This window comes from Lytechinus pictus, unplaced genomic scaffold, assembly GCF_037042905.1.
Source record: "Lytechinus pictus isolate F3 Inbred unplaced genomic scaffold, Lp3.0 scaffold_19, whole genome shotgun sequence".
In the NCBI taxonomy this organism is placed as follows: Eukaryota; Metazoa; Echinodermata; class Echinoidea; order Temnopleuroida; family Toxopneustidae; genus Lytechinus; species Lytechinus pictus.
Window position 1 is genome coordinate 16,158,952 of NW_026974140.1, and position 26,695 is coordinate 16,185,646.

Genomic DNA, 26,695 nt, shown 5'->3' on the forward strand with positions numbered 1-26,695 from the left:
ATAGTACTCTGGGATTAGTGATTCAAAAGCTCAAGTTTCCAAAATGACATCTCGTGGCCATCTTGAATTAAACCTGAAGATGATCCTATAATCAAAAAATTATAAAATTAATGGATTCTACACACACCAAAACCCCTAAAAAGAGGTATTGATCATCATTCTGGAGCGAAGGGTTCAAAAGTTAATTTCTCAAAATGGCGTCGACCTGGCGGCCATCTTGGATTTAACCTGAAGATGACTTTATATTGCAAAATAGATAACATAAATGGATTCTACACACCCCAAAACGCCTAAAAAGAGGTATTACTCATCATTCTGGTGCAAGGGGTTCAACTCTAATTTTTCAAGATGGCGTCTGGCGGCCATCTTGGAGTTAGCCTGAAGATCACCTTATGTAGCAAAATTGATATTAAAAATGGATTCTACGCACACCAAAACCCATAAAAAGCGGTATTCCTCATCATTCTGCTGCAAGGGATTCAAAAATTCAGTTTTTAAGTTGGTATCTGGCGGCCATTTTGGATTTATGCAAATTAGCAAAATTGCCCAAAGTTGCCGTTTGGGCAACCAAGCTGAATTTGTTCTAGGACCCCATAGGAACACGAATCAAGAAAAAAAACTTCATCGGAAAGAACATTTCTAGGTTCGAAAAATGTCTAATCGACAATTTTTAACTAGCGCGTGGAGGAATCATGTATGCTTTGATGTACTGAAACTTTGTAATAATCTGATTTGGTCGTGTTATGTATGTTTTTGTATTTCGTTAAATCTCATGAAAAAGGAACAGAACACAAATCTTATTCTAAATCTAAATGAATAGATGTGTCCACATGGTCGAATACTCTCTTTTCCCTCCAACACGCCTCTCATTCCATATTCGCCCCATTTTCATTTTCACTTGCGTATGAAGAAGAAGCGTGTTTTTTTAGGGGGGGGGGTAGTGGTATCTCAATGAAATTTAGAAAAAGGAGGGGTTTTTAAAATCTTTTTCTTCAGTCTACGCATCTTTTGTACCGATTTTCCTTGCATATTCGGCTGATTGGGTTTACCTTTCTATGTTTTTTATCATGTCATTTCAATAAAGGAGGGAAGTATCCCATTTTCCTCTACAAGATATTTTTATGTTCCTGCACTATATTATGCTTGTTTGCAAGTCTTCAGGAAATTTGTTCTTTATCTAGAACAACAACTTCCTTAAGCTGCTTGGCTGATATTGCTGCAATTGTTCATTTATTTATATATTTCCCATCCTCTTTTGTCTTACTCTTTCCTCACTACATCCCCCATCACACACTCTCTCTCTCTCTCCATCTACCTTTGTTCTCCCTATCTTTCTTCATTCTCCATCACCATGTCTTCCATTCTCTGATGTCTATTTATTTCTTCTCATCTCTCTTTTCATTCCGAAGCAGATGACATCTTAGAGCTAGCTGCGCATCTCCCTGACCTTGTCCTCCAAGCTAGTAACAGCATCCAAGATTACCCTGCCGTTCAGCATGTTGAGAGTGTTGTCATGTTCCTGGATATCTGGGGTAAGTTTTTAACTCTTTCTGATTCCATGAAGTTGGCTCCTGCAAATGTTTCTCTTATATATCAAATATAACGTCAAACATATAACTTATCCTAGCCTTGACCCATCACATGATTAAGCCAAACCATGTCACCATTCTACCCTTCAGATGGGGGCAGTGATTTTTGTTTGACGAGTCTATGATATTTACTTATTTTGGTTGATGTTTTTACGTTGGTGTTGATGATGTTTTTACTATTCTTAGTTTTCTTTCAACTTCACCTTCTCCGTCTTATTCCCCTTTTCCTTCTTCTTGTTCTTCATTCCTCCTCTTCTTGTTTTTCCTGTTCTTGTTCTTGTTCTTCTTGTTCTCCTTCTTCTTCTTCTTCTTCTTCTTCTTCTTCTTCTCCTCCTTCTCCTTCTCCTCCTTCTCCTCCTCCTTCTTCGTCTTCTTCTTCTCTTCTTCTTCTTCTTCTTCTTCTCCTCCTCCTTCTTCTTCTTCTTCTTCTCTTCTTCTTCTTCTTCTCCTCCTCCTTCTTCTTCTTTTTCTTTCATGTCTTGTAATTGTGTAACATACCCTTGGTTATTTGTGTCATTACAATGATTTGACTATAATTATGTTAAGCCAGTTCATTGGTTAGTTATAGTTTTGTATGTATTTTTATTGGTATTAATTTTTATTCTCAAAATAATGGGACAATGCAAGAAGCCCTTGTCGGACATTATCTACCATCTTAGTGAAATGCAAGCCAATGAACACATACATGACATATAGCTCCAGAATGATCGAACTTTGTTCCAAATATACCCCTCCCGATGCCCCTGGGCTAAAATAGAACGAACAACAATAACATCCCAGCAACAGTTGCTTTACAGTTGACATGTTGTGTATTGAAATCATCTCAGAATAGAAACGTATAACGACAGAGGTTAAAAAGCTATAAGAGTTAAAAGAAAATATACTTCTATTCCTGGATATTTTGTGGTGCCTCTGTCGCCAAGCTGTTGCTTACGATAAAATGCATTTGGCGGAAATGTAGAAAGACGAGACGATAAGATAGAAGAGGTCCTCTGAAGGGGAAAAGCACACCAGTCCATGGGTAGGCCCACTGGCGGATCCGGGGGGGGGGGGGGGTGGCAAAGCTGGTTCGTGCCCCCCCCCCCCATTTTGAGAGGTAAAATTAGAATTTGTAATGTAAAAATGCCGTTAAAACGGAAGTGTGCCCCCCTTTTAAAGTGAAGACCTTCTTTTTTATTTTGCTTGTAAAATTTTTTCGTGGACGAAATGTCCTTATATTTTTTGTTGAAAACCTTTTTTTTTGTTTTGCTTGTCATTTTGTTTTCCTCGGGAAAATGTGCCCCCTTTTTGGAAAATCCTGGATCCGCCCCTGGGTAGGCCTACCCCTCCTCGGTGTCAATGGAAATATGTTGTAACTTGAAGAAGGTCTACATCTAAATTACATCCTTTTGTAAACCATGAGAAGTTTCAATAGTTGCATTTTGGTATCGAAAATTAATTATGCGTTTAATTCAACTCAGAAATCAAACTTGTTTGGAATTAGATATATTCAGGCAGAGAATGTCAGATTAAACGAAATCGTTGATAACCGCTATTAATAATCCTTTTCTTTGCCGTGAAACGATTTTACCTTTCTTTTCCCTCCATTTTGATCTTTATTTGAATGGCATATTTTAATCTTGATATTTGTCCTCGAAGTGATATTTAGGAAAGATGACATTGGGATCTTCTATTTGGCAGAATGTATTAGCTTGCCAAATTAAAGATATAGGTCTTAAGGGGGAAAAAAATCAAGGATATATACAGGACAATTAGAAAGGGGTGCAATACAAACTAAAGGTGACGTCACTTTCGTTCTCAAAATGAATAACGGAGTACTAACCAGGCCTCTCTTTTTGTATACTTCTTTCTTCTTCGCTCCCTTTTCTTCCTATTTAATTTCTTTTCTCCTCTGATTCCTTATTCACGCATTAGTGAGGTAAAACAATTGAAAGAAAAGATACCAAAAAGTCATTTTCTGAGGGGGAAGGGGTATCTGAATTTCAAACAAAAAATATCACATGTCCAAAAAGTACAATATCTGATCTTTACTTTGATACCTCAATCACAGAAAATGGTAAAGAAATAAGAAAGTTCTGTTTCTTTGAAATAAGGCTTGTATTTTACATAATTTCATTTAAAAAATATGTTATCCCAGATTCCCTATTGTACCTGTAGCACAGTTAACAAAAGACTTTGTGCATGGCTGATCGTCAACAAAACGGATAGCTAATTAAGTGCGACAGCTAGCCTGTAAAACGTTTACATTTTATAAAATTGTTAAAATTCAAGCATTATTTTAAATGAACAGAACTCTGTTATTTCTGGACTTTTTTCTGTGATTGAGGTAGCAATTTAAAGAACAGATATTGTACTTTAAGATATGTGATTTTCTTTTTGAAAGACAAATTACTTCTTGTTATCCTTTCTACAGAGTGTTTTACTCACGCTCGCGTGAATAGAGATTCTTGTGAGTGATACCAGGTAAAATACTAAATTTTAAGTTTTACAATAATATGTGATTTGTCTGTTGTATTTGTGATAACTCGTGTTTAAATCGTCGACAATTTTCGTTTTCTTTTTTTTTCTGGGACGCACTGTATAGTCAAGCGTTGGTGCGAGCGTTGGTGATCCGAGCATTGGTCCATATCTGTCATCATGTGCATTAAGTTCACCGAGTTAATTATCTGACAGACTAAAATAAGGAGAAGTGACCATGAAGGCGTTTAATCAACATTTAACAACTTACAAGTTGTCAGATCTAACTATTTTCCTTCTTTTTATTGGTTGAGAAGCGCAGGTGTCTTGCTGTTACTATGGTAACTGTGGGTAATGACTAGTCAGTGCTGATGAATTTCATAAACAGTTTCCTGGAATTGTAGACCAACACTTTCTTTCTATACTTTTTAAATGATGACGATGATGATGGTGTTGCTGTTGTTATTGATGATGATGATGATGATGGTGGTGATAATGATGATGGTGGTGATGGTGATGCTGTTGATGATGCTGATGATGATGACGACGACGACAACGACGACGACAATGATGATATGTATTCAGAAACAGAACTGAAACATGATTATGATTATCTCTATCCATTAATCTCTTGCTAATTCTTGCTTTTACTTATTTCCTTGATAATCATCCAGGTTTTACCTCACTTTGTGAGAGACATACAAAGCTCAATCTTGGAGTTGATATCCTGACCAAAACCCTCAATGACTATCTAGGTCTCATCGAGAATGCTATCCTCAAGAACGGTGGCGATGTCGTCGAGTTTGCAGGTAAGAAAACGTTCGTAACCTTGTCCTAATAATGTTCCTTCTTAAATAAAACATGGGGGTGGGTCGTGTGGCTATATGAGTGCTAGTGATTGCATAAAGACTGTAGGTTACTAATTTTTATACGATAAAGTTGTTCATGTCAACTTTACCGAAGTGCAGCGGATAAAAAAACAAGGACCATATTCAACATTTTTAAATATGATATTTAATCAATTAATTAATTAATTAGATTATGAACAGCTCAGTGATTGTACTCCAAGGGGGGGGGGGCATGCAGGGGCATCCCTCAGTGTGAAATCCCTTGTACTATGAGCACATGTATCATTTGAATATAGTATTGAGAGATGTATGATTTGAACTTTAACATCAGTGATGTTTATTGGTATTAAACTAATGATGCCCATCACTCGAATGCTGCACGCGAAATAATACTAAGTGTAATATTAGAGAATTGTATCAATTAAAAATGAAAACAGTTCCGAGCACGTCCTGTTGACATTTTAAAGCGAGTGTTTGTTCTCGAAAAGAAAAATCACGATTGGTTGTTTATCTGACTGTTCTACAAGGATGTTATGGAAAGCATTATAATAGATCACATAACAGTCGTGTTTCAAAACGAACACATCTAAACCATCAAAATAAAGAGTGCAAATGTTTACATTATAATAGGCCTACATCATCATTCTTAAGGTCTATCAATGTAATTCTTTGTAGGCGTGTCTGCAATAAATTGGTCATTTGTGAAATATTTTTCGAATTATTTTATTGATTAGTTCTAATCACTTTGTGTTTAAGGCGTGCCTAGAAGATAAGTTATAAATGCTGTTATCTCTTTAGTTATTATTGTAGCTCCTGTAGACTGTATAAATTTAGTTTAATGTATTTCATTGTAAAGCGCTCAGAGAATCAAGTAATTATTATTATGCGCTTAGTAAAACTAACATTTTTATTATTACTAATTATTAACAAAATATTTTAATATTCAATTATTTCCTAAAATTCACAATGTCATTATTAATTATTTTGTGTGTAATTCATAATTTTGCCACATTGGCTTGCTCATATTTTGCTATAATTACTAGCAATGTATTGTTATTGCTTTATTTTGTACTTATTATTTTTTTAAATTAATTTTAGAAGGCACAAATATCAATCAAGAAACGATGAAAGTAAAAGTATGTGTAAACTGTAATCATTATTGTAAGCTATGTGAGTTAGTGATAAAAAAGACAATTATTTTGGTAAAACTGAAAAGGTCGAAGTCTATTTAGATTTGGATCATTAATATTGTTGGCGAACAACCAGAACAGGCTTATATATTAGACAACGTGGAACAAACGCATATTATGTTGATATTTTAAATATTGAGGCAAGAATGGCAAAGGATTTTATTGTAACAAGACACAACGTCAAATAAAATGAATAAAGGGGAATTCCCATTGCATTTTGTGTCTCGTTATATCGGAAAAAGGATTATCGGCTTTCATGTCATTACGTCTATTTGTACATTTTCTGTTTGAAAACATGTCCTTGTACTTTTTTTTTTCTAAAGGAAGATCTTATCTTCTTCTTATCAGTTATTAGTATAGCAAGTCCCTTATTATCATTCTGTGCAAATTGTACAAATCTATTCATTTTGTTTTGATGATGATTGGCATAATGCCTTGCCTGCCTACCTGTTTATATCTCGACATAGTAATGACCAATTAAGGACTCATTATTGGTTGGAAAAGTTCATGGGGTATGGTAGATATGTGATGATCCTAATAATATTTCTTGATATAAGAGCGTCTTTTGTATGTATTCAGATTATGTTGTCAAACTAATGTAAATGTCAAATAAAAGTCATTTAACTGATCAAATTAGCGTGATGCATGACAGTTCCTACATCAGAAGAGGGAGAGAAGTAGAGAATGGGGAAGAAAGAGAGGGAGAGACACACACACACACATAGAGAGAGAGAGAGGGAGAGAGAGTGGTGGTAAGATAAGGGGACAAGATAGAAGAGAAGACATTGATAAAAAAAAACAAGAATATGACTATTGACATGCAAATAATTTTATGACTATTTTGAAATTATTACATTTCCATTAGACTTCATTATGCTTGCATACATGCATTGCAAGACATGAGTCTTTGAGGAAAGGTCATTTTTACAGTGGATATTACTATACTGGCAGGTGTTTTACCAAAAGAAGATGCACGTTTGAAAGAACCAATTTCGTATTTCATGGCCCTAAAAGAATTGTACGGCTATATTGTAGCATAACGAGGTGATGTGTAGAATTATAATTATCATCGTTCACCTTCTTTTATCCTCACTCCCTTTCTTTCTTTCTTTCACTCTCTCTCTCTCTCTCTCTCTCGCTTTCCTCCCTGTCACCCCCCTCTCTACCCCACTCTCTCTATCTCCCTCCTCAACATTTACCTTTCATTCTTACAGGTGATGCCTTACTGGTAGTATGGGATGTTGATTTATATGGCCAGAGAGCGGCCATGGCTCGTGCTATACGATGTGCAAGACAGATACAGAGGAAATGCCATGATTGGACAACAGACTCGGGCATCTCATTGGCCCTCAAGATAGGTAAGGGTAGCGTTTCATGAATAGTCTGTGATTTTTGATTGGCCAAGAGAAAATACGTCTGTGAAAATCACTCACAAAACTCTTCATGAAAATAATGATCCAATTATTAGTCTTAAATCGATGCTAAATCAAAACCTTTGTATGACCTTTCATTTTATGATGTGTGCTTTCATTATTTTTCTATCTAAATGTCAATGGTAATGGAAATCGAATAAAAAATTCAGGTTATAAAGTTTAATCTGAATCCTCAATAGTTCAGGCACGCCGTTGACCTCCTTATAAATCCGATTATGATATCAATTAAGGAAATTTACGATTTTGTTATCTGAAATTGATATACATTTGAAATAGAATATCAAAGGCGTAGATCATTGTGGGTGTTTCCCCCAGATGAAAATGAAAGCAAAAATTTTCAATTAACAAATTTATAAATTTACATACCAAAATCTCAAACTCGATGCTAAATTCTTTTTATACCTCTATGTTATATATCTGTCAAACATTTGGATCCACCAAGTATACGATCTATCGAGAATAACTAATCCTAATGTTTACTTTTTTGGTACACTTTGGAAATTAAAAACGTTACATAAATTATACTTCGGATAAAAAGCAGATCTCCAACATATTCTTTGTGGTAACACCTAGCTGTGTAATTATACAAAATTAACTTAGGAATGGCGTTACCTCTGCGTTAATCGCTTTACCATGCATGGCGGCGCCCATTTCATTTGAGGATCGGAATAATGTTTTGAAGGGGGGGGGGACTTTTCCTTCACCAATCTCAATACTCGCACATCATTAATCATTATCTCTTTTTCTGTAATGTGTTTCCTGCTTGTTTATCTATACACTTCCCATCTTATTTTTCTTTCCTCTTCCGCACAGCTCTGGCAGTAGGTCAAAGTTTCATCACTTACGTTGGATGTCGCTCGTGTCGTCATTACAGCACTAGTGGGCCAGCCGTGAATGAAGCTAATAGAACAGAGAAGAGATGTAGTAGAGGAAGTATAGTCCTAAGTCAGCAAGCATGGGAGGCCTGTCCCGACAGAACAGCTATGAGTGTGGAAGAATTACCCGAAGGAGAAATAAAAGTATGATGATTTCATGTCCACAGAGGGTCTTTTTCAAAATTGTTATGAATATTAAGTTGTACGAATACTTACTCACCCCCATCAAACCGAAGAAAATCGTATAGCATTCTTTTAAAATGTTTAAAACATTTTAAGTAGACTATACTTTTCTCCCTTTGTTTTTATTGTTATGAATGATAATCCCACCGCGGTCTATAGCGTCCTCTGGCAAGGCGTTAATCCACACTTTGTCACTCTCGACCCAGGTGCTAAATGGGTACCCGGTAGGATGCGAAAGATAATGTATGTTTGAATTTTTTCCAGCGCCATAATGAGGAATGCTCCCCAGGGAGTGGAAATTGTGCACTTTTCGTGCTGGATTGAAATGAATCCAATGACCGGGTAATAATATGCTGTAACGCGCTTTGAGCCAATCTGGGAAAAGCGCTTTATAAAAAAAATTGGATATTATTATAACGCTTTTAATAAACATGAAAAAAAATAGTTTTATTTTCAAACGATGTTGGGACTACAATGAAACCTATCTTTTTAATAAAAAAAAACACGATAATGTAATGTATAGCCTGTTAACGTATACGCATAATGGGAAATGATTATCACGATCTGTAAAACACTTTATATTTATTTTTTGATTAAAATAATTTGCAATTTTGAGATGGGTTTGTCTAAATAACTAATTTATTAGTGAATATCTATTTGTGCAACCTAAAATATACCTCGAGTTTGACGAACATGAATCAAAATTTTTCCAAATTATTGTTTAAAATTGACTATTTTTTAGAATGCATATTCACCAACACATTGATGATTTTGATCATGCTTTCTTATTATAGGGGCATTTCAAATTTATAATTGTTTTGATTTCATTTCCCAGCTTTTGTCTGTCGAGAAAGAATGGGCTGAAACAGAACTTGATCCAGGTATATATGTATTATTATTTTTTATATTGTATATAAAGATTTATTCTCGATTTTGATTTGCTATTCCTACCATAAAATTTGCTATTTTTGGCAATTTATACAAAGAAATGATCTTTCGTAATTTCCTTGCGATTCGAAAATTATTAAAGGAAGGTGGAGGGGGGAGGTTAAAAACCGTCTTTGGAAATTCAATTCCCAAATTCACTTAAAATATACTATCCTTCAATAAGTTCAATGTCAATTAAAGAATTTTCGAAAATGTCTCCGTATTCAATTTGATCTCTTCGTTCCCTCACTTCATTATGTTTTTATACAATTCATTAATTTTGCCCCCCCAGAAATTTCCTGCGTACAGTCGTTTGTAGCATTATATTTATCTGCATGATTATTATGCCAACTTTGCATCAAAATCAAATTTATATATCACCTATTTATGAAAACGTAGCATCGTACTTTTTCTCAGAAACATCGAGGTAAAATTTTTAACTTAATAAGTGACGTCAACACGATCCATTTGCAAAACAATAAATAGTTATAGGAATGAACTTTTGTACTTTTAGACTATATAGGTTCGGTTTTCTTTTCTCTATTTTAGTCCGAAAAGATTTTCAGACGCTCCATGATGCCTTGAAACAGGGACAGGTAATGAACTTATTCCTCTTTTAAACACTTTCTATATCCCTTCTCCGAAAACATCAGCTTCTGCTCAATTTATTTCCAATATACCCTAATCGATTGAAACGCGTTTTATTGATACAAATTTCTCCGCCCCTAATGAAGCGAGATGTCTTCTTTGAATTGCCGATATATTGGATCCCTCTGGTAAATGTATCGACCAAAATCTCATTGAAATAATGTACTTTTTATGAAATAACTGTATGTTCACGATTTATACAGAAAAACACACAAAATTATGGCATGTTTATCAAATTAGGATGTTACATTTTTAATGTTAAAACAGAAGAACGATCGATTTTAGAAATCGTGATTCAGCTTATGATATTTTGCTTATTATGTTATGTCAAATCTTTCTCTTGGCTTACAATACCGATATGTCAGTTTAGCCTACAATCTTGGTTTAGGGAGTGGTTTTACGAAGAGCTGTGAAATTAATAACGGGGCCAAGAATTGATAAAGAAAATATACCTCAGTTTATATTAGATCCATAAGATTTACATCATTCTCATTTCTTTATTCATCTTTTTGGACATAATTCACATATTTTTCAACTCGGATCATTATACACCACGTACCTACAAAAGATACCCTTTTTCGGAATTCTACGAATCAATGACGTATATGATAGGAAACGGCATGAATTTAACGGTATTGTTGTTATGCAATTTCCAACGGACAGTTCTCATATTCAGCAAGCTTTATTTAAATAATTCTTCATAGATGCTTTACATTCTAGAAGACGTTATCGTGTATGATGTTATTTTGATCGTAATATTTTTCTATAGAAACTAGAGCGTGAGCCTCGGATTCGGAAGATTAATTTCAAATCTGTTCATCGATCCAAGATGCGTCCCTTCATTGCACCTCCAGTTCTTAGCAAGGTATATTAATATCCTAAAATGATAATCATTGGAAGGAGATTCGGGGTGAGATGAAAGAAAGAAACACAAAAAGAGGAAGGGTGTGTGTGTTAAAGAAGTAAATAGGAAGGAGAACAAGAGAGAGAGAGAGAGAGCTTAATTAAATAAATTCATTTTTTGTACACTTATACAAGTCTTGACTATGAATTTTATCCATCATAATATGAAAAAAATATTGTATGGAATGAAGACGCCCGCTTTGCTTCAGACTTAATTGAAAAAAATTGAGTTAATGCTATATTGCTATCTTCAGTAGATATTAAGTTATTATGAGCGATCTTTTTAATTGTATTCAATCATAAAATCGCCTGGGCCTTATCAAAATTTCTTTTAAAAAGTTTAAAGCAAATGAAGACTCCTTATTTATTCTTAATAATATTGCAAGGACAGATTATTTTTTTTGACAATATTTCGCAAGATGTGAGATCACTTTTGACCCGACGAGACTGTTATCAATTTTCTGGTATTTTAGTTATGGAACATCATGCTTTTCACTTTCAGTTTGATGAGAACCAGTCTCTTGACTACCTATGTGAGATGCGTGAAGTGACAGTCGTGTTCATCAATCTTCACATGGACTCTGCGCATGACCATTCTACGTGTCTACAATCAGTATATGATAAGATACATACATCAGTATCACAGTTTCAAGGTACATACGAGTCTATTCATGCCATGTATCATTGTATGTCTGTCTCTCTTCCGCATCTCCTTTTTATGTCTTTCAACTACGTTCCTTATAAATATGCACAACGTTCAAGTAAACGCACAGTTCTCTCATTTGCCTATACATCTCTCTCTGACCTTTCCATCTTTTGATTGTTCCCTCCTATTCTCTTATTCTCGTTCTTCTTCTTAGCATTGTTATCATAATAATCATCATAACCATCATCATCATCATTCTCATCATCATCATCATCATCATCCTCATTATTATTGTTATTGCCGTAATTATTTTTATTGTTCTCATAATTGTGATAATCATTATTATCTTTTTTATTCTTATGGTGATGATGATGAGTATTATAAATCCATTATTATTTTTTAGAATTATCTTGGATTTTGTTATTATCATTCCTCATCATTCATAATCATCATGGTCATCATTATATTCTCTCTTTTTTATTTCAGTGCTTTCATCTTAGTTGCTTTCATATAAACTAGAGATGTTCTTTTTATGAATACAATGAATAGAAATTGTTTCCGTTTGTTTATCTTTCCAGGAATGATCAACAAGATCTTTGAGTTTGACAAGGTTAGTAAAAAACATTCAAAATTTCAGAAGTCACATTTTTATTAATAATTCGGAACGCAAAATGACAGAAATAAGCCAATTAGATTATAAAACACAAAAAATAATGTCGTCTCAGAAGGATCAGTTCTCTTGCTCATAAATGCTGAAAGTTATCATTTACTATCATGAAGGTAAAGCATAAATTCCAAACGTGTAAATTGTGTTTGAATCTACTACTTTCTTTATTACAGTATATTCAGTCCACAAGTCTTCTTATCCATGTTATCACTCTCATATCGATGCTTGCCTCTAAGTCCCTTGATAATGTTCATATCAGGCACCTTCTCGCCTTGTAAACACTCTCTCCATGACTCTTGGCAAATAAAGTCACTCTACATCACAGTCTGGCCTTGCCTTGGCTATCACTTTCACCAACCTCTATACACAACCAACATAAAGACATTCTATTCTTAAATGACGACCAAAATTAGAAATTCGATTTATTGAAATGTGATTTATCGGTGCAAACGTGCTTGCTTTCATCGCGAGCACGGCTACACGCGACCAATCGTTTGCTCCGAACTCGACCTAAATTATAAGAAGCGCCATTTCAGGTCTGAGTGTATTCGGAGGGTAGATTGAGTGAAAGCGAGATAGAAAAATTGGCAAGATGTGGTAAGCTATGACGTCAATTGACAATACCCAATCTCAAGATCCCGAGATCCATATTGCTTGAATATGTCTCCGTCTTTTTATTAAAAGCGGGGATTTAACAAAAATTCCCCAACCGTCATCTGGATGAAATAGATAAACACTAAAAAGCGCGCGGAAATAAAGTACAGCCAATCTTAATATAGATTCTCGTCTGCGCCGTGTCTTTTTTATTAAGCTCTCACAATAAGGATTTATTTTTGTCAGGTTGATGGATGTAGTGGAGGCACTTTTCTGTATTTCTTTCAGGGTACGAGTTTCTTGGTATTATTTGGTCTACCAGGGTTTAAACACGAACATGAAGCTTGCCATGCTGTTCAATGTGCAGGTCAAATCAAAGATGTTGTCAGTTCAATGATTGAAGTCAAGTAAGTTGACCGTCGTATCATCAGTCTTTCTTCCCCCTCCTCCTATATCATATTATTTCTATCCCTACTGCTCTCTGTAACATACATAGCATATACATTGTGGGATGCTGTTTAAATCATAATTTTTCAAAACTCACAAGAAAAGGTTTCCCTGAATCTTTGGTTCTCGTAATTAATGAAACAATGAGTCAACTCGTGTTATAAACGGTACGTAGAACACAAAAATACAAGGACGGATAAAACTCCCTCAACAGTAGCCCCCCGTAAAAATAAAATTATCCTGAATCCACCATTTATCTTTATGAAAGTGTTGTTTGCAATATCATTACCATTTCGAACATAATTTCAAACTCCACGTTAGATGGGTTGAAGTGATGAAAACGAAAAATAAATATAGAAACATGAAAAGACAAAATTTATCAAAGATGTTTTTGTATGTGCTAAAAATAAAATTTATCATTCTTTTTGCTGTTTTAATTTGCCTCTTTTCTAACAGGCAAATCTCTATAGGTGTAACTACTGGTAAAGTGTTCTGTGGAGTCGTGGGCCACAATGAAAGACACGAATATACAGGTGAGTGGGACAGAGGTTCAATACTTTAGGAAGCAACCTAGAGTTAGATTAAGTAAAGTCATCATGGACACGGGATGGTCGCGTACTGATACTGGACAGACAAAATAGGAAACATCTAATAAAAAACAAACATTGACCTTGATACTCTTAAAGTGTGAAAGAATATATCTCCTGGTTGCAACTTCGGCTATGAATGAAATTTATTTTGAACTGAATCTGAACTTGAAATAATGTTCTACTTGTATTCATTTTTTTTTAATGTAGTTTTGTTGTTAAAGTTTCTCTTTATTAATGTATTGTAGTATATGTCCTCCTTTAGTGAAGACCCAGTCGAATATCTGTAAACAATATCATGTTGAATACTGTGTAACTTGCAATGCCTCAACAGATGTATGTATATGCTTCCTTGAAAAATTTGTTTCTTATTATGATAAAAACTTTTTAGTAAAATATAATTCGCATAAAAAACATGGAATTCTTAAGAAGCCTTGGATGACAACAAAAGTCTTAAAAATAGTTAATAAAAAGAACAGAATGTATAAATTATATTGTAAACATCCTTCAAATAAAAATAAAATGAACTATAATAGATGTCGAAATAGTGTAAAAAATACATAAAAGAAGTCAAAAGATCTTATTGTTTCAATGATTTCAATAAACATAAAGGTAACATGAGAAAAACTTGGAATGTTATTCAAAATATTCTTGGTAAATTTAAAAACAAAACACCTGCTAGTTTCAGTGTAAATGGGCATGATATATGTGATAATAAAGATATTTCTAATTCTTTTAATAACTTTTTCATAAATATCGGCCCATCTATGTCTAATAATACTGCTCCAGCTGAAGGTAGTGAACTTTATCAGTCGTTTTTACCAACTCCATGTGTAAATACATTGTACTTTAAGCCTGTTACCGAAAATGAATTGATTAATATTGTGAGTAAAATTAAGAAGAGTAAAAGCACTGGTGTTGATAATATAAGCTCTATTGTTGTAAAGAAAGTCATATTTTACATTGTAAAACCCTTACTTTATATTTTCAATCTTTCTCTTTCAACTGGGGTAGTTCCTACAAAACTTAAAATAGCAAAAGTAATTCCAGTGTATAAGAAAGGAGACAATCGAAATATATTGAATTACAGACCTATTTCTATTCTACCAATATTCTCAAAGATATTAGAAAAGATTGTATTTACACGTGTTAATGATTTTCTTGATAAAAATGCAATTTTAAGTTCATGTCAATATGGATTTATGAAAAATAGATCAACTGAAATGGCATTAATTGATTTGCATAATTATTTGATTTCCTGTATTGCAGAAAAAAATCACACAATAGGAGTATTTTTAGATTTAAGCAAGGCTTTCGACACAATTGATTATAGTATAATGCTTTATAAACTGAAAAATTATGGATTTCGTGGTCTTATTCTAAACTGGTTTGAGAATTATTTAACAAACAGAAGTCAAATGGTATTTTTTAATGATGTTAATTCAAGATCAATGAAAATTCTATGTGGAGTACCACAAGGTTCAATTCTAGGTCCGCTTCTTTTTCTACTTTATATAAATGATCTCTCCAACTGTTCATCTCTTCTCAAATTTGTACTTTTTGCCGATGATACAAATATTTTGATTAGTCACCATAATATTATAAATTTACAGCTTAAATGTATCTAAATGGTTTAATTCAAATAAACTATCTATAAATGTAGAAAAATCTGTATACATGTATTTCAACAACTCTAAAAATAACAGTCATGTGGATAATCTGCTAGTTCAGATCAATGGACTTGATATAAACCATGTTACTTCTACCAAGTTTTTAGGCGTGATCATTGATCAAAATTTGACTTGGGATAGCCAAATTCTTGCCGTAACTAAAAGGACTTCAAAAAATATTGGTATCATCGGCAAACTACGTTTTCTCTTACCTAGGAATATTCTTATTTTGCTGTATAATACACTTGTCTTGCCTTATTTAAGTTATGGAAACATTGTCTGGGGAAATACATATCCATCAAAGTTAGACAAACTTCTAAAACTACAAAAGAGAGTAGTTAGATACTGTACTTTATCTGATTTTCATGCCCACTCTAAACCTTTGTTTCTCAAATTGAATGTACTTGATATATATAAGCTTAATAAATTTCTAATAGGATTAATCCTCTTCAGATATGTAAACACATCTTTACCTGAAAATATTCAATTATTATTATCATTCAATAATGAGATCCATAATTACAATACTCGTCATAAAGAGAAATTTCATATATTCAGATGTACTAAAACATTTGTTTCATTTACTTTTAAACATACTGCACCCCTATTTGGAACGCACTTCCTCAAGAGATACGTCAAACTAGTAATTTCAATGGTTATAAAAGAAGATTAAAGTCATATCTGTTAAAGTTAACACATACCTAATCCCTATTTATATACTTTTTCATACGATGATAATTCAACTTTTCACTCCCTCTTCACTTCACTTTATGTTTATTTTGTAAAATTCCTTATTTTTGTATTGTTTTTTATAATTATTTACCTTAAACTATCCATTGCAACAATGTTTAATTCCAGTTTGGGACACAGCCTTGACAAGTTCAAGTCCCTTTTTGAACTTTTGCAGTGACCCATTTCCATTTGATTTTTTTCTGTATATGTGAAATCAATACCATTTCTGTGTTTGTATAAATTGTATTGTATCCAAATGTAAATCTTGTAAATTTGTATGTAAATCTTGTAAATTTGTAAATTTGTATGTATGAATTGTATCTTTTTATCGAATGGAATGAATAAATCTTGAATCTTGAAATTGATTTCAAGCTTTAGGGTGAGGATTGTTAGAGGGATGATGGAACGAATATATGGGATTACTATTTTCTATATATTAAATTTTGCAAACAGGGCCCATAGGACCTAGCGAATGCATAGTATATAATGATTTAGTATTATATTTTTCTGTTTGAAATGAATACAAAGGCATTTGGATTTCAATTGTAATAGGCGTGATGATAATGTTGTACTGCATGTGAATCTATTTCACATAAATATTAATTGGCTATGAAATAGCTTTCATTTATTTAGAATCATATTCTTGTTGGAAATGATGCAAAGATATTTGAATTTGAATTGTAATCGGGGTCAAGAAAATGTTTTATTGCACGTAAATGTTAATATTTGACATAAATATATTAATTGCTTATGAATTGGATTGAAGTTATAATGTCTTTAATTATTCAGGAAGTGGGAGATCGAGAATGTAATTGAAAAAGACAATTTGCTATCCATATATTTATATCGCAATCATAAAGCATTTTTATTTGATTCATTCCCATTTATTAATGCAAATATTTTAAACTGTGAAACGGACAACTTATCCTATTACTCCCAAACGTCATCTCTTGCCTATCTATCATGTCGCACTTCATCTTATCTTCCTTAACGCCATTCTTAATCCATCTTCATTAGTGATCGGACCTAAAGTCAACATGGCCGCTCGTCTGATGATGCATTATATCGGGAAGGTCACGTGTGATGAAGTTACCAAGAAACGATCAAGGAATGACTCTAGAGGGTTCATCAGGGTTGCTAACAAGGAACTCAAAGGCATCAATGATCCAGGAATGGTTTGGGAGTACACAGGAGCAGGGTGAGGGATGAATGCATTTTATGATAAAAAAGATATAGAATAGGAGAAGACTATAACTATAAGATAAAAGTATGTTGTATAAGATGGTTATAATAATGATCAAGTCTGCAAATGCTCAATAGATAGTAGCTAGTGATACAAATTATGTGCTATACAAAATAAATTAGTATAATGAAAGTTCTTTCCGAAAATTAAATTGTCGCTGCAAAGGAATCAGATAATAGTGGGCAAAGTTAAAGGATACATATATTAATTCATAAGAGAAAGGATTTATGTTAATGTTGACGTAAATGATGAAGAATTCGGATACCATATTTCAAAAATGAATATAAATATATCTTTTTATATTATAAAGCAGCTATTTCTATTTATATGAGATTCTACTTGTTATCATTATTATTTCTTTCAGGAATGTTGACAACTCTATTCCAGAGTATGGACATCCTTTACTATGTAAGTTCAACCATTTCCTTAAGCAATTCAAAATTTTCAGACTCGTTCACAGCAATTTTTCAACTTTGTAAAAGAAGAGGGATTTTTTTTATAAGTTCAGTCACGTTTCAAAGTTGTATTGCTATACAGGGGCGGTGATACTGGCAGAAAGGCGAGGAGAGAGTGTCCCAACAGTAGATTTTTAAACATAAATTGAAGAAAAATTGGAAGAACATTTAAAATGTGGAAAGGAAGGATTTGAGAAGAGATGGCTTGTTTATGTAACTACGCAATACATGGTTGTTTTTGTTTAAAAAAAACAAATCAAGCACTACCAATGTGTTATCTTGCAACCCTCTTTTTAAAATATTCTCGCGCCACCCCCGTGGTTATAATATCTGTACAATTTTAAATCACATTTTTTGTTTCGAACAATGTTATCAATGTGATAAAATTGAATAATGTATGCTACTGAAATTGGTATATTTGTTGTATAAGAACATGTTGTTTTTCTTCATCAGCATATGTGGAGGAATTTGAGCAGTGCTGGAAGTCACTATGGAGAATGGCTTCCCTAGCAACGAATTCATCGAGTACTATCCATCAACCAGCTAGGTTTATAGTCATTGGGGGAGACCCTGGGGTCGGGAAGACAAGACTACTACGATCTGTCATGGATACAGCGAAGGGAATGAATATGGCGTAAGTATAATGATGAATGAATACATATAAATCTGTTAATTTCTCTCTTGATGATTTTGGTGAATTACCTCAGATTTTATATGCCTTAGAGGAAATAGATCAAACTCGTCTTAAAAAACAAGATTAAAAAGATATCATAAAAAAGGGAAAACTATGAGGTAGATTTTATCAAGCAAAATCATTTTGCCCACGTTTTGCACTACCCCATCACCGTGTGATGCGGTCTCTCTCAGCACCACCCGCATGCAATACAAACTTATTTAATCCTTTACTCGAAACATATAGGCCGCTAGCAAATTATCATACATGAGTATAATAATTTTGATATAATAATTTTATATAAACTATAAATCAGTGAACTTGTGAAACAAAGCCATAATCAAAATACTTTGAAACAACCTTAAAAAAGTCTTAAGCTCGATACAATTCTTGAAGATCTTTTCCTCCCAACTTTTTACAGAGTATACACATGTCGACCTAGCGTTGGTCAGTCAAGTACACCCTACCATACAATCTGCTCTGTAGTACTCCAACTCCTTGATCTCCAGGATATAGGGAGCCCTCAGGAGAGGGAGCATAGGCTCCAGGAGAGATTTGAAGACACAGAGCTTTTCTGGCATCTTTGTCTTCTTAATGACCTACTTGGAATCCAGGTATTATGACACAAAGTTTATATCGATATTCCAGAATTTAATTTTAAGTAATATAGTAAAGGTCTGTGAGTCATGTTTCTAATACTATAATACTTTCTCACCATTAAAGAAAATACACCACAAGGTATATACTTCAGTAAACTCCCAGATGTTTTCATGCCACATTTTGAAAACTGATCCTGAAACTCCATGTCTCTTTACATGTCTATGCCAGTTGTTTGAAGACATCACTATTCTTGTGTTTATCTATATAATTACTTTACAAAATGATTCTCATTAAACTTCCTCAGATCCCAGTAACAGATGAGATCGCTGATCTATCTCAACGAGAGCGGACTCAGGCTCGTCATGCCGTCCTTGCCTACATCGTATCAGAGGCAAGGAATAGAGATAGCGCAGGAACCCTCATTGCCATCGACGACGCACACTACATTGACCAAGATTCATGGACTTACTTAGAGGCACTGCCATCCAAATACTGCCTGGTTGCTTTAGGTAGGCCTTCCTTTAGGAGCTAGAAAACTATGTTATCCTCTCACAACATTAACTTTAAAATTTTTACGGTGTATGTCGTTTGATTACTCTTTGAATCAGGTATTTTCTCCAATAAATCTGGGACTCGGGTCTGGGACAATCAATATTGTCAGCTTCAGATTTTCAATCGCCAACAGACCCCCCAAAATCGTTTTCTTTTATTATTGAATATTTCACATTCTTCACCCTTCCAGGTGATGCTCTTTTTTACAATTTTAATTTAATCAAATTTATCAAAGTTGATTGTCTCGGCACCTTACTTTGGCTCAATTGGCCATGACTCTATATAATTTGAATGATTGTGAATGCCAGGGTTAAAAACAGTTATATTCAAAACGAAAGAAAAGGACTTATCATTACAAATGATAAAAACGTCATATTTGCTAGCTTTCCTTCAAGGTTCTTGATTTCTTTGATAAAGAACATGTGAGGATAGGTGAACAGAGCTCCTTATATTCATGGTTTTGAAAGAAGCATTGCCGACAATGTCTAATCACGTTTCTTTTCTTTGTTCTCCTTCTTTTTCTTCAGCTATGGGAAGTTTCAGACGTGATGCAGAGGTACCTATCGCAGCCTCCAGGATCCTTCAAGCCAGGAGCACCCTCCATATCAAGCTCCAGGGCTTGGAGCCACAGTGCATGGAGCCTTTACTGTGTCAGCTCCTGGAGATGAATAGTGTTCCAAGAGAACTTACCATGTAAGTAGACTATTATATCAAGGGCTTCACTTTAGTGTACAGTATATGATTCTTGGACCTCGATGAAGAAACAGAGCCATTATATTGATAGCTCTTAATAGAATGTTTCATTGACAGGTATTCCTTTCAAGTCATGATATTCATGTTTTTGTTTAAATTTTTATTATGGTAAATTAAATCACATAGAAGGAAAAGAAATATAACCTCTCTGTTAGGCCATTATTTGGCTATTCTCAAACTATGATATTCGGAAATAAATTATACATTTACTTTGCAAGTGGCCACAATATTTGTAGGAAAACCTGTCCAGTTGTGAAACATTACTTTCCAAATCAACATGAAGACGTATTGGATCTGTTTTCTTCAGATGTTCTTATTGGATACTTTTGCATATAACTTTGATGTATTATTGTAATTATTGGGTTGACTAGTTTAAGCATTTGATGATAATTTAAACATCATTTTATAGTATTCATCCTAGGATATTATTATATGATTCCTTTAAAAAATATTCACAATTACATGATAAATAATTTTCAACGAATTCATCTTTAAAAAAAATAAATTTCAGCATGCTAACCTCCCACCAGCCCAATCGTATCAACCCATCTTGGGTAAACCAATGTGTATTCAACATGCTTCATCATCAACAATTAGAGCTATACACTGAAGGAGAGAGAACAGTCTGTCGGGTAGCTAAGGGGGTCAGGCTTATGGAACTGGATATCCCACCTTCTCTTAGAGGTAGGTCTTTTCATTTATCATTCTTTGCATGAACAGGTACCGTAGCTTGTAAATTAATTTTAAGAAAAATGGGAGTGATTCATCAACATTTTCATCCATGTTGTCAGATCTGACTTTTCTTGATTTTGATTTGCCAAGAATCCCTGTTACTAAGGTAACTGTCACATAAATTGGACTTGTCAGATAAAACATCTGACAAGTCGTTTTATAAAACGCTCCCCAGATCGCTTAAAAGTTTATTTTCATTGATTTAAATTCTTGAATAGAATACTTCCTATCATATTTTTAATGCAGAAAGAAATATATTATAATGTTTTCAAATGAAAAATAACACATTTTTGTTCGTTTATAGGCTGTATGATAGCATTCATTGACCGTCTACCCGAGCTACAACGAACCACAGTCAAGATCATATCCGTGGTCGGAACATCCTTCACGGCGAACATCATAGCCCACCTCATGCCCAACGTCATCCAAGAGAAGATAAACCCTACCATCGGATCACTCCAATCTGCTGGCATCCTGGTCTTCGGCAGCGGCGGAGCGTTGCCGACGGTGACGAAATCAACGACGATGACAGCAGGGTCACTTAGGTTCCAGTCTGTGACACTCCAGGAGACAGCTTATGCACTCCTGCTGGAGAAACAAAGAAGAAAGCTCCATGAAAGATATGCTACCTACCTGGAGAATAATCATCTATCTGGTAGGAAGGGGGAGATCAGTTCTCCTGGTGGTCTCTCTCCTGCTGGTATCAAGAAACTACTTGGTAGGTCATGTTTCTTACAATATGATAGCATAAAGGCATTGTTCCTCAAAATATCAATTGTCCTGAAAACTGTGCTCTATCAAAATAAGTGTAAAGGCTATAAAGGAGAGTATAATAATATGATGCGGACAGATAAGTATTCCTGGGGATCGTATCGTCAAAATTTTTAATCTGACAACTTTTCAGATCTGACTACTTTCTTTGAATTTGTTTGGCTGAGTGCTATTCCTGTGGTAACTGTCAGATTCAGCAAGACTTGGTTGGATAAAATATCCAGCAAAGTCCTTTCATGAAATCCTCTCCTGTAATCCACACATACAAATTTGAGAAAGAAAAAAAAACCGAGAGTGGAAACGTCATGGACGAAACATCACATTACATTTTTGGCAAGCTGAGCAATTTAAAACCCGGTGACATTACAATATCTAGATATTTTAGAGAGAGTGGTTTTAACAGAGGATTTAATTGACATCTGATTTTTCCATATTGTATGAAAACATGATATATAAATTATATAAATGTTATCTGATTGCCCCTTTGCAGGAATAAAGACCGACTCTAAACAAAAAGATGACAACAGTAACAAGTAAGTAATCTAGGGTTCTGATTTTAAAGGTGAAAATAATGAAATTGTATGAAATGTTCCCATTTCAGTATTAATATCAGGCATTTGCTTTGTAAAAATGCAGTAGGTGAGGGTCAAAGAGTTTGATATCAAAACACTTTCCTCTGCGACAATTAGGAAAATATATTTTCCCTTTGAATGGGCAAGATATTGCATTCCTGGATTTCCCCTTGCTAAAAGTTTCACCAAGTTTTCACAAAGTTTTTTTCCCCACAATTTGAAGTAGTCAATATTTCTTTACTTCTCAAGAACTTCAGTGTTTAAGCATAGACCCGATCTCTTGCAGAGAGATCAGATGTATTCTAAATATAAATAACTATTATCGCTTTAAATAGGAAAGATGACATTCATGAATCACAAGACGTCTTTTCAGACGGCATGTAATACTTCATTTCAATTGAGGCTATTTGAATCAAAGACGCACTTTTTTTTACAAATGTATATCTATCTTGAAATAGCTTTTAACAACTTGAACTTCTAAAACGCAATCTTTATTTTCACTTTCAGCATACTTTGTAAGAATGACGAACAATCCTTACAGTCTGTATATCCACAACTAGTTACACATTGGAAGAAGGCTAACAATCTACAGAAAGCTATTCAATACATGGTCTATGGAGCAGAGTCGGCTGTGGCACTCGGATACAACATGCAGGTAAACTGAAAATAAAACTTTTCGAATCCAGATTTCAAATTATGCTCCAAGATATTTAATTTCAGTAAAGGTTTTATGCTATATCCCTCAAAATCAATAGTTAGGTAATATGATAAGCAGTTGAAAAAAGTATGACAACTTTTATCAGGAAATGACATGAAGCATCAGGATTTGTATCTTTGTTTTTCTCCTGCTAGCTTCTTTGATGAAAAAAAATCCATATATTTTGGGGGGTTCTAGATGAGAATTTATACTGTCAAAGAATAAAGCATTAGTGTTTGTTACTCTACACATCATAATATGGTCAGTTTTCTTTTTGTGACAGAGACAACATATCTGCCGAGGCAACACCTCCATGACTCACCTTCATAACTCACCTTTATGATTGATTAATTATATTATTTTGTTTTATTTCAGGCAATATCATTCATCTTTCAAGCTAAAAAGTTAAACCCATCACCAGTGCAACTGCGACGATTGGATGAACTAGCTACCAAGGTATTTATTTATCTGTCCAAATCTGATTTTAAGTTTTAGGGGTATTACCGAGCCATTTTGCACGAGCATCATTGTGTTGAAAATGGGAGAAATATTCTCACTTTTTAAAGAGGAATGTCAAATCATTTCAGCCATTAGGAAATTTTCATATTTGACAGTTGGGTTGGACTTCAGTTTGTGGTGTAATAGTTAGTTACATACGCCTATAATAAAACTTTCATTCGTCTTGCAAACCACCCAGGATGTCCATTATGCACTGTCTTGAGAAAATAACAGAAACTTTAAAATGTCATATGTTTATAATTTTACAACCAATATTATGTGTTTATGATTATTTGATTTTTTTATCATTTATCTCTTTTATTAAACTAAACTTATTGCAGGGGGTAACTTGTCATTGAATAATAATTTTACATCAATGTCTCTTTTTTCCCGAACAGGCCACTGCAAGTCTCCTCTTCACCAAGAGAAGGCGCTCTTCATCTCCTGGTGTAAGTATATATTGATGATCGTAGGGATATGAAAAAAAGTTTTTGTGTTATCAACTGGGGTAAACATATTCACCAAATGTATCCCATCTTTCTATTTCTAATTGCTGTTTCAAACAAGAAAATATGGATTTTCATTTTTTTTTTCTCGATTCGTAGGTATTTTTTATTTTCATAGTTTATTTATATGAACTTGTCAGCATACATTATTCAAGTAACAGTCCAAACCAGAATCAGCATTTACATTGAAATATATTGTTTTCCCTATAAAAAAAATTGTTATTGCACAACAAAGTCATAATGACAACACAAAAATAGAATAGTAACTAGTGGAAAGAAAGATATAACATTCAGTTGAGAAATGATCACATTCTGGTCACTTCTTAATCTCTGAATTTCCATGATTTGGTAAAAATACAATTTCCTTTTTGTCATACAGGGAGCAAAATTCAAGTGGAGGAACATGGCTGTGAAAGCAAGAAACTTTGAACGTTCACTCTCAGTTGAGGAAGAAGAAACAGACGACAAGGTCGATGTCGGAGGAGTGGGCATCGTTGACGTCTCTCCTGAAGAGGAAATCATCCCGTCTGATCGCTATCAAACCATCATGAAGTCTGCACGCCCTGAATTCACCGAGGAACCTCCACCACCACCACCCAGCCGCCTCGCAGACGACATCTCTCACAGATGCAACGGGAATGCAGATACGCATGCGCACTCTATGAATAAAATGGCGGGAAAACTGGCGAAGCAGACGGTGACGACATATCGAATATCCAAATATTACATCTATGCCGTCTGCTCAGTGATTGTAGCTTTCTGGGCATACCTTATCTTGAACAGAGCAATATCTACTGAAAGAAACTCAACATGACCAAAATGAAAATAACTTTGATCACCTTCTTACAATGGCTGAATGATAGTATATGAAATTATTTTAATTTTGTTGTAAATATAATGTAAATATCAAAGCAAGCAATATAGAAATTGTATATTTGTTTAGTGTCACATTTTTTCAAATGCAACCACTCGGTCTAATAATATTTTCCTTGTGCTATGAATGCTCCTACAATAATGATCAGATACAATAGATCAGGGCCCCGTCTTACAAAGATTGATTGGATCAATTGCAACTCTATGGAAATCTATCAGTGTCATAATTTTTTTACAGGAAATTTGTAAAATGTCCTTTGTATACAAAGGAGAACACACCAAATTGTCAAGAAATCAATGAATTTAAGGATATACATTCATATCTAGATATTTTTTTGAACAAACATGCATTTTATATGTTGACTTTGCTAGCTTTCCATAGTTGCGATTGATCGGATCAATTGCAACTCTTTGTAAGATTGGGCCCCAGATTTTAAATTGCATGACACACTTTCATACATAAATAGGTGATTTCAAGTTGGCTAATACGATGGGTTTGGGCGTTAAGGGCAAGAAAGTAAGCTGCTGAACCAAGTTCCAAAACAGCCATTTAGAAGATGACAACTAAATGTTTTTTCAAAGCTAAATACCACATGATATCAACCCTTCTAATGCTTGTTATACACCAACACCAGCATTCAATAACATACTTGAAATCCCCCATTTCAACTAAATTAAAGAAACTCCAGGTGTTACAAATAAGATTACTCATAGACCATTTCAAAGTGATTTTTTCATACTACAAGAAATCCTGATTGGCGATCCATCTTGAAAAATTTTAAATGCAAGACTGGTAAACATGTACATTCTAACAAAAATATATCCTGTCTTTATTTTGAGGGTTTTTCATATAAAAAAGCTAAGAAAATCTAAGGGTATGAGGATTTTAAGCGTCAACTGTATGTTAGTAGTATTCAATCTTGACAAATGGCATAACAAATGGTCCAATTACATTTCTATTTCAAAAGACAATTGAAAAATAGGAAATTTTTTTGTTAAACTGTGCTAAAATGGACATAATTACTTCATTATCATATTGATACGTTTCAGTGAAAATTTAAAATATGTATGTACTTATTGCACTGTGTGCTTTTAGGAAACAATATTTGTTTCATGTATATATAATGGCACCCTGAGAGTAATATATTATCCCCTGCAAGTATGTCTTCCATTAATGCCAATCAAATATGATATTTCATGTATTGAACCTGAATGTGTAAATAATTGTTTTTATTGAATTCAACAGGAATTAGTTATTCATTCTCTCTTCATTATTGTATTAAACCAGATTTTAAAAGTGTATTTTGAGATACTGCTTTTTTTCTGTCAGTTGTTTCCCATTATGTACCAAATCCCTATCATTTTACCATGATG

The 26,695-nt window shown here is 33.9% G+C and overlaps 1 protein-coding gene across 1 annotated transcript; it reads left to right on the forward strand.

Annotated features, from left to right (window-relative positions):
* Positions 1–1,411: 1,411 nt before the first annotated feature.
* Positions 1,412–26,623, forward strand: LOC129260461 (adenylate cyclase type 10-like). Its single transcript, XM_054898436.2, has 24 exons — positions 1,412–1,532; positions 4,721–4,855; positions 7,299–7,442; positions 8,331–8,536; positions 9,411–9,456; positions 10,052–10,098; positions 10,920–11,015; positions 11,556–11,706; positions 12,278–12,309; positions 13,249–13,367; positions 13,864–13,940; positions 17,414–17,594; positions 18,004–18,047; positions 18,548–18,728; positions 19,189–19,381; positions 19,672–19,876; positions 20,447–20,612; positions 21,184–21,356; positions 21,709–22,122; positions 22,666–22,708; positions 23,255–23,402; positions 23,820–23,900; positions 24,341–24,391; positions 24,828–26,623. The coding sequence occupies exons 1-24, from the start codon at positions 1,514–1,516 to the stop codon at positions 25,260–25,262; spliced, it is 3,387 nt and encodes a 1,128-aa protein (XP_054754411.2). The 5' UTR covers positions 1,412–1,513; the 3' UTR covers positions 25,263–26,623.
* Positions 26,624–26,695: the final 72 nt, after the last annotated feature.

Coding starts and splice junctions, on each gene's coding strand:
- LOC129260461 (XM_054898436.2), top strand. Junction 20,613..21,183: donor GTTCCAAGAGAACTTACCAT/GTAAGTAGACTA, acceptor AATAAATTTCAG/CATGCTAACCTCCCACCAGC. Junction 24,392..24,827: donor GGCGCTCTTCATCTCCTGGT/GTAAGTATATAT, acceptor TTTGTCATACAG/GGAGCAAAATTCAAGTGGAG.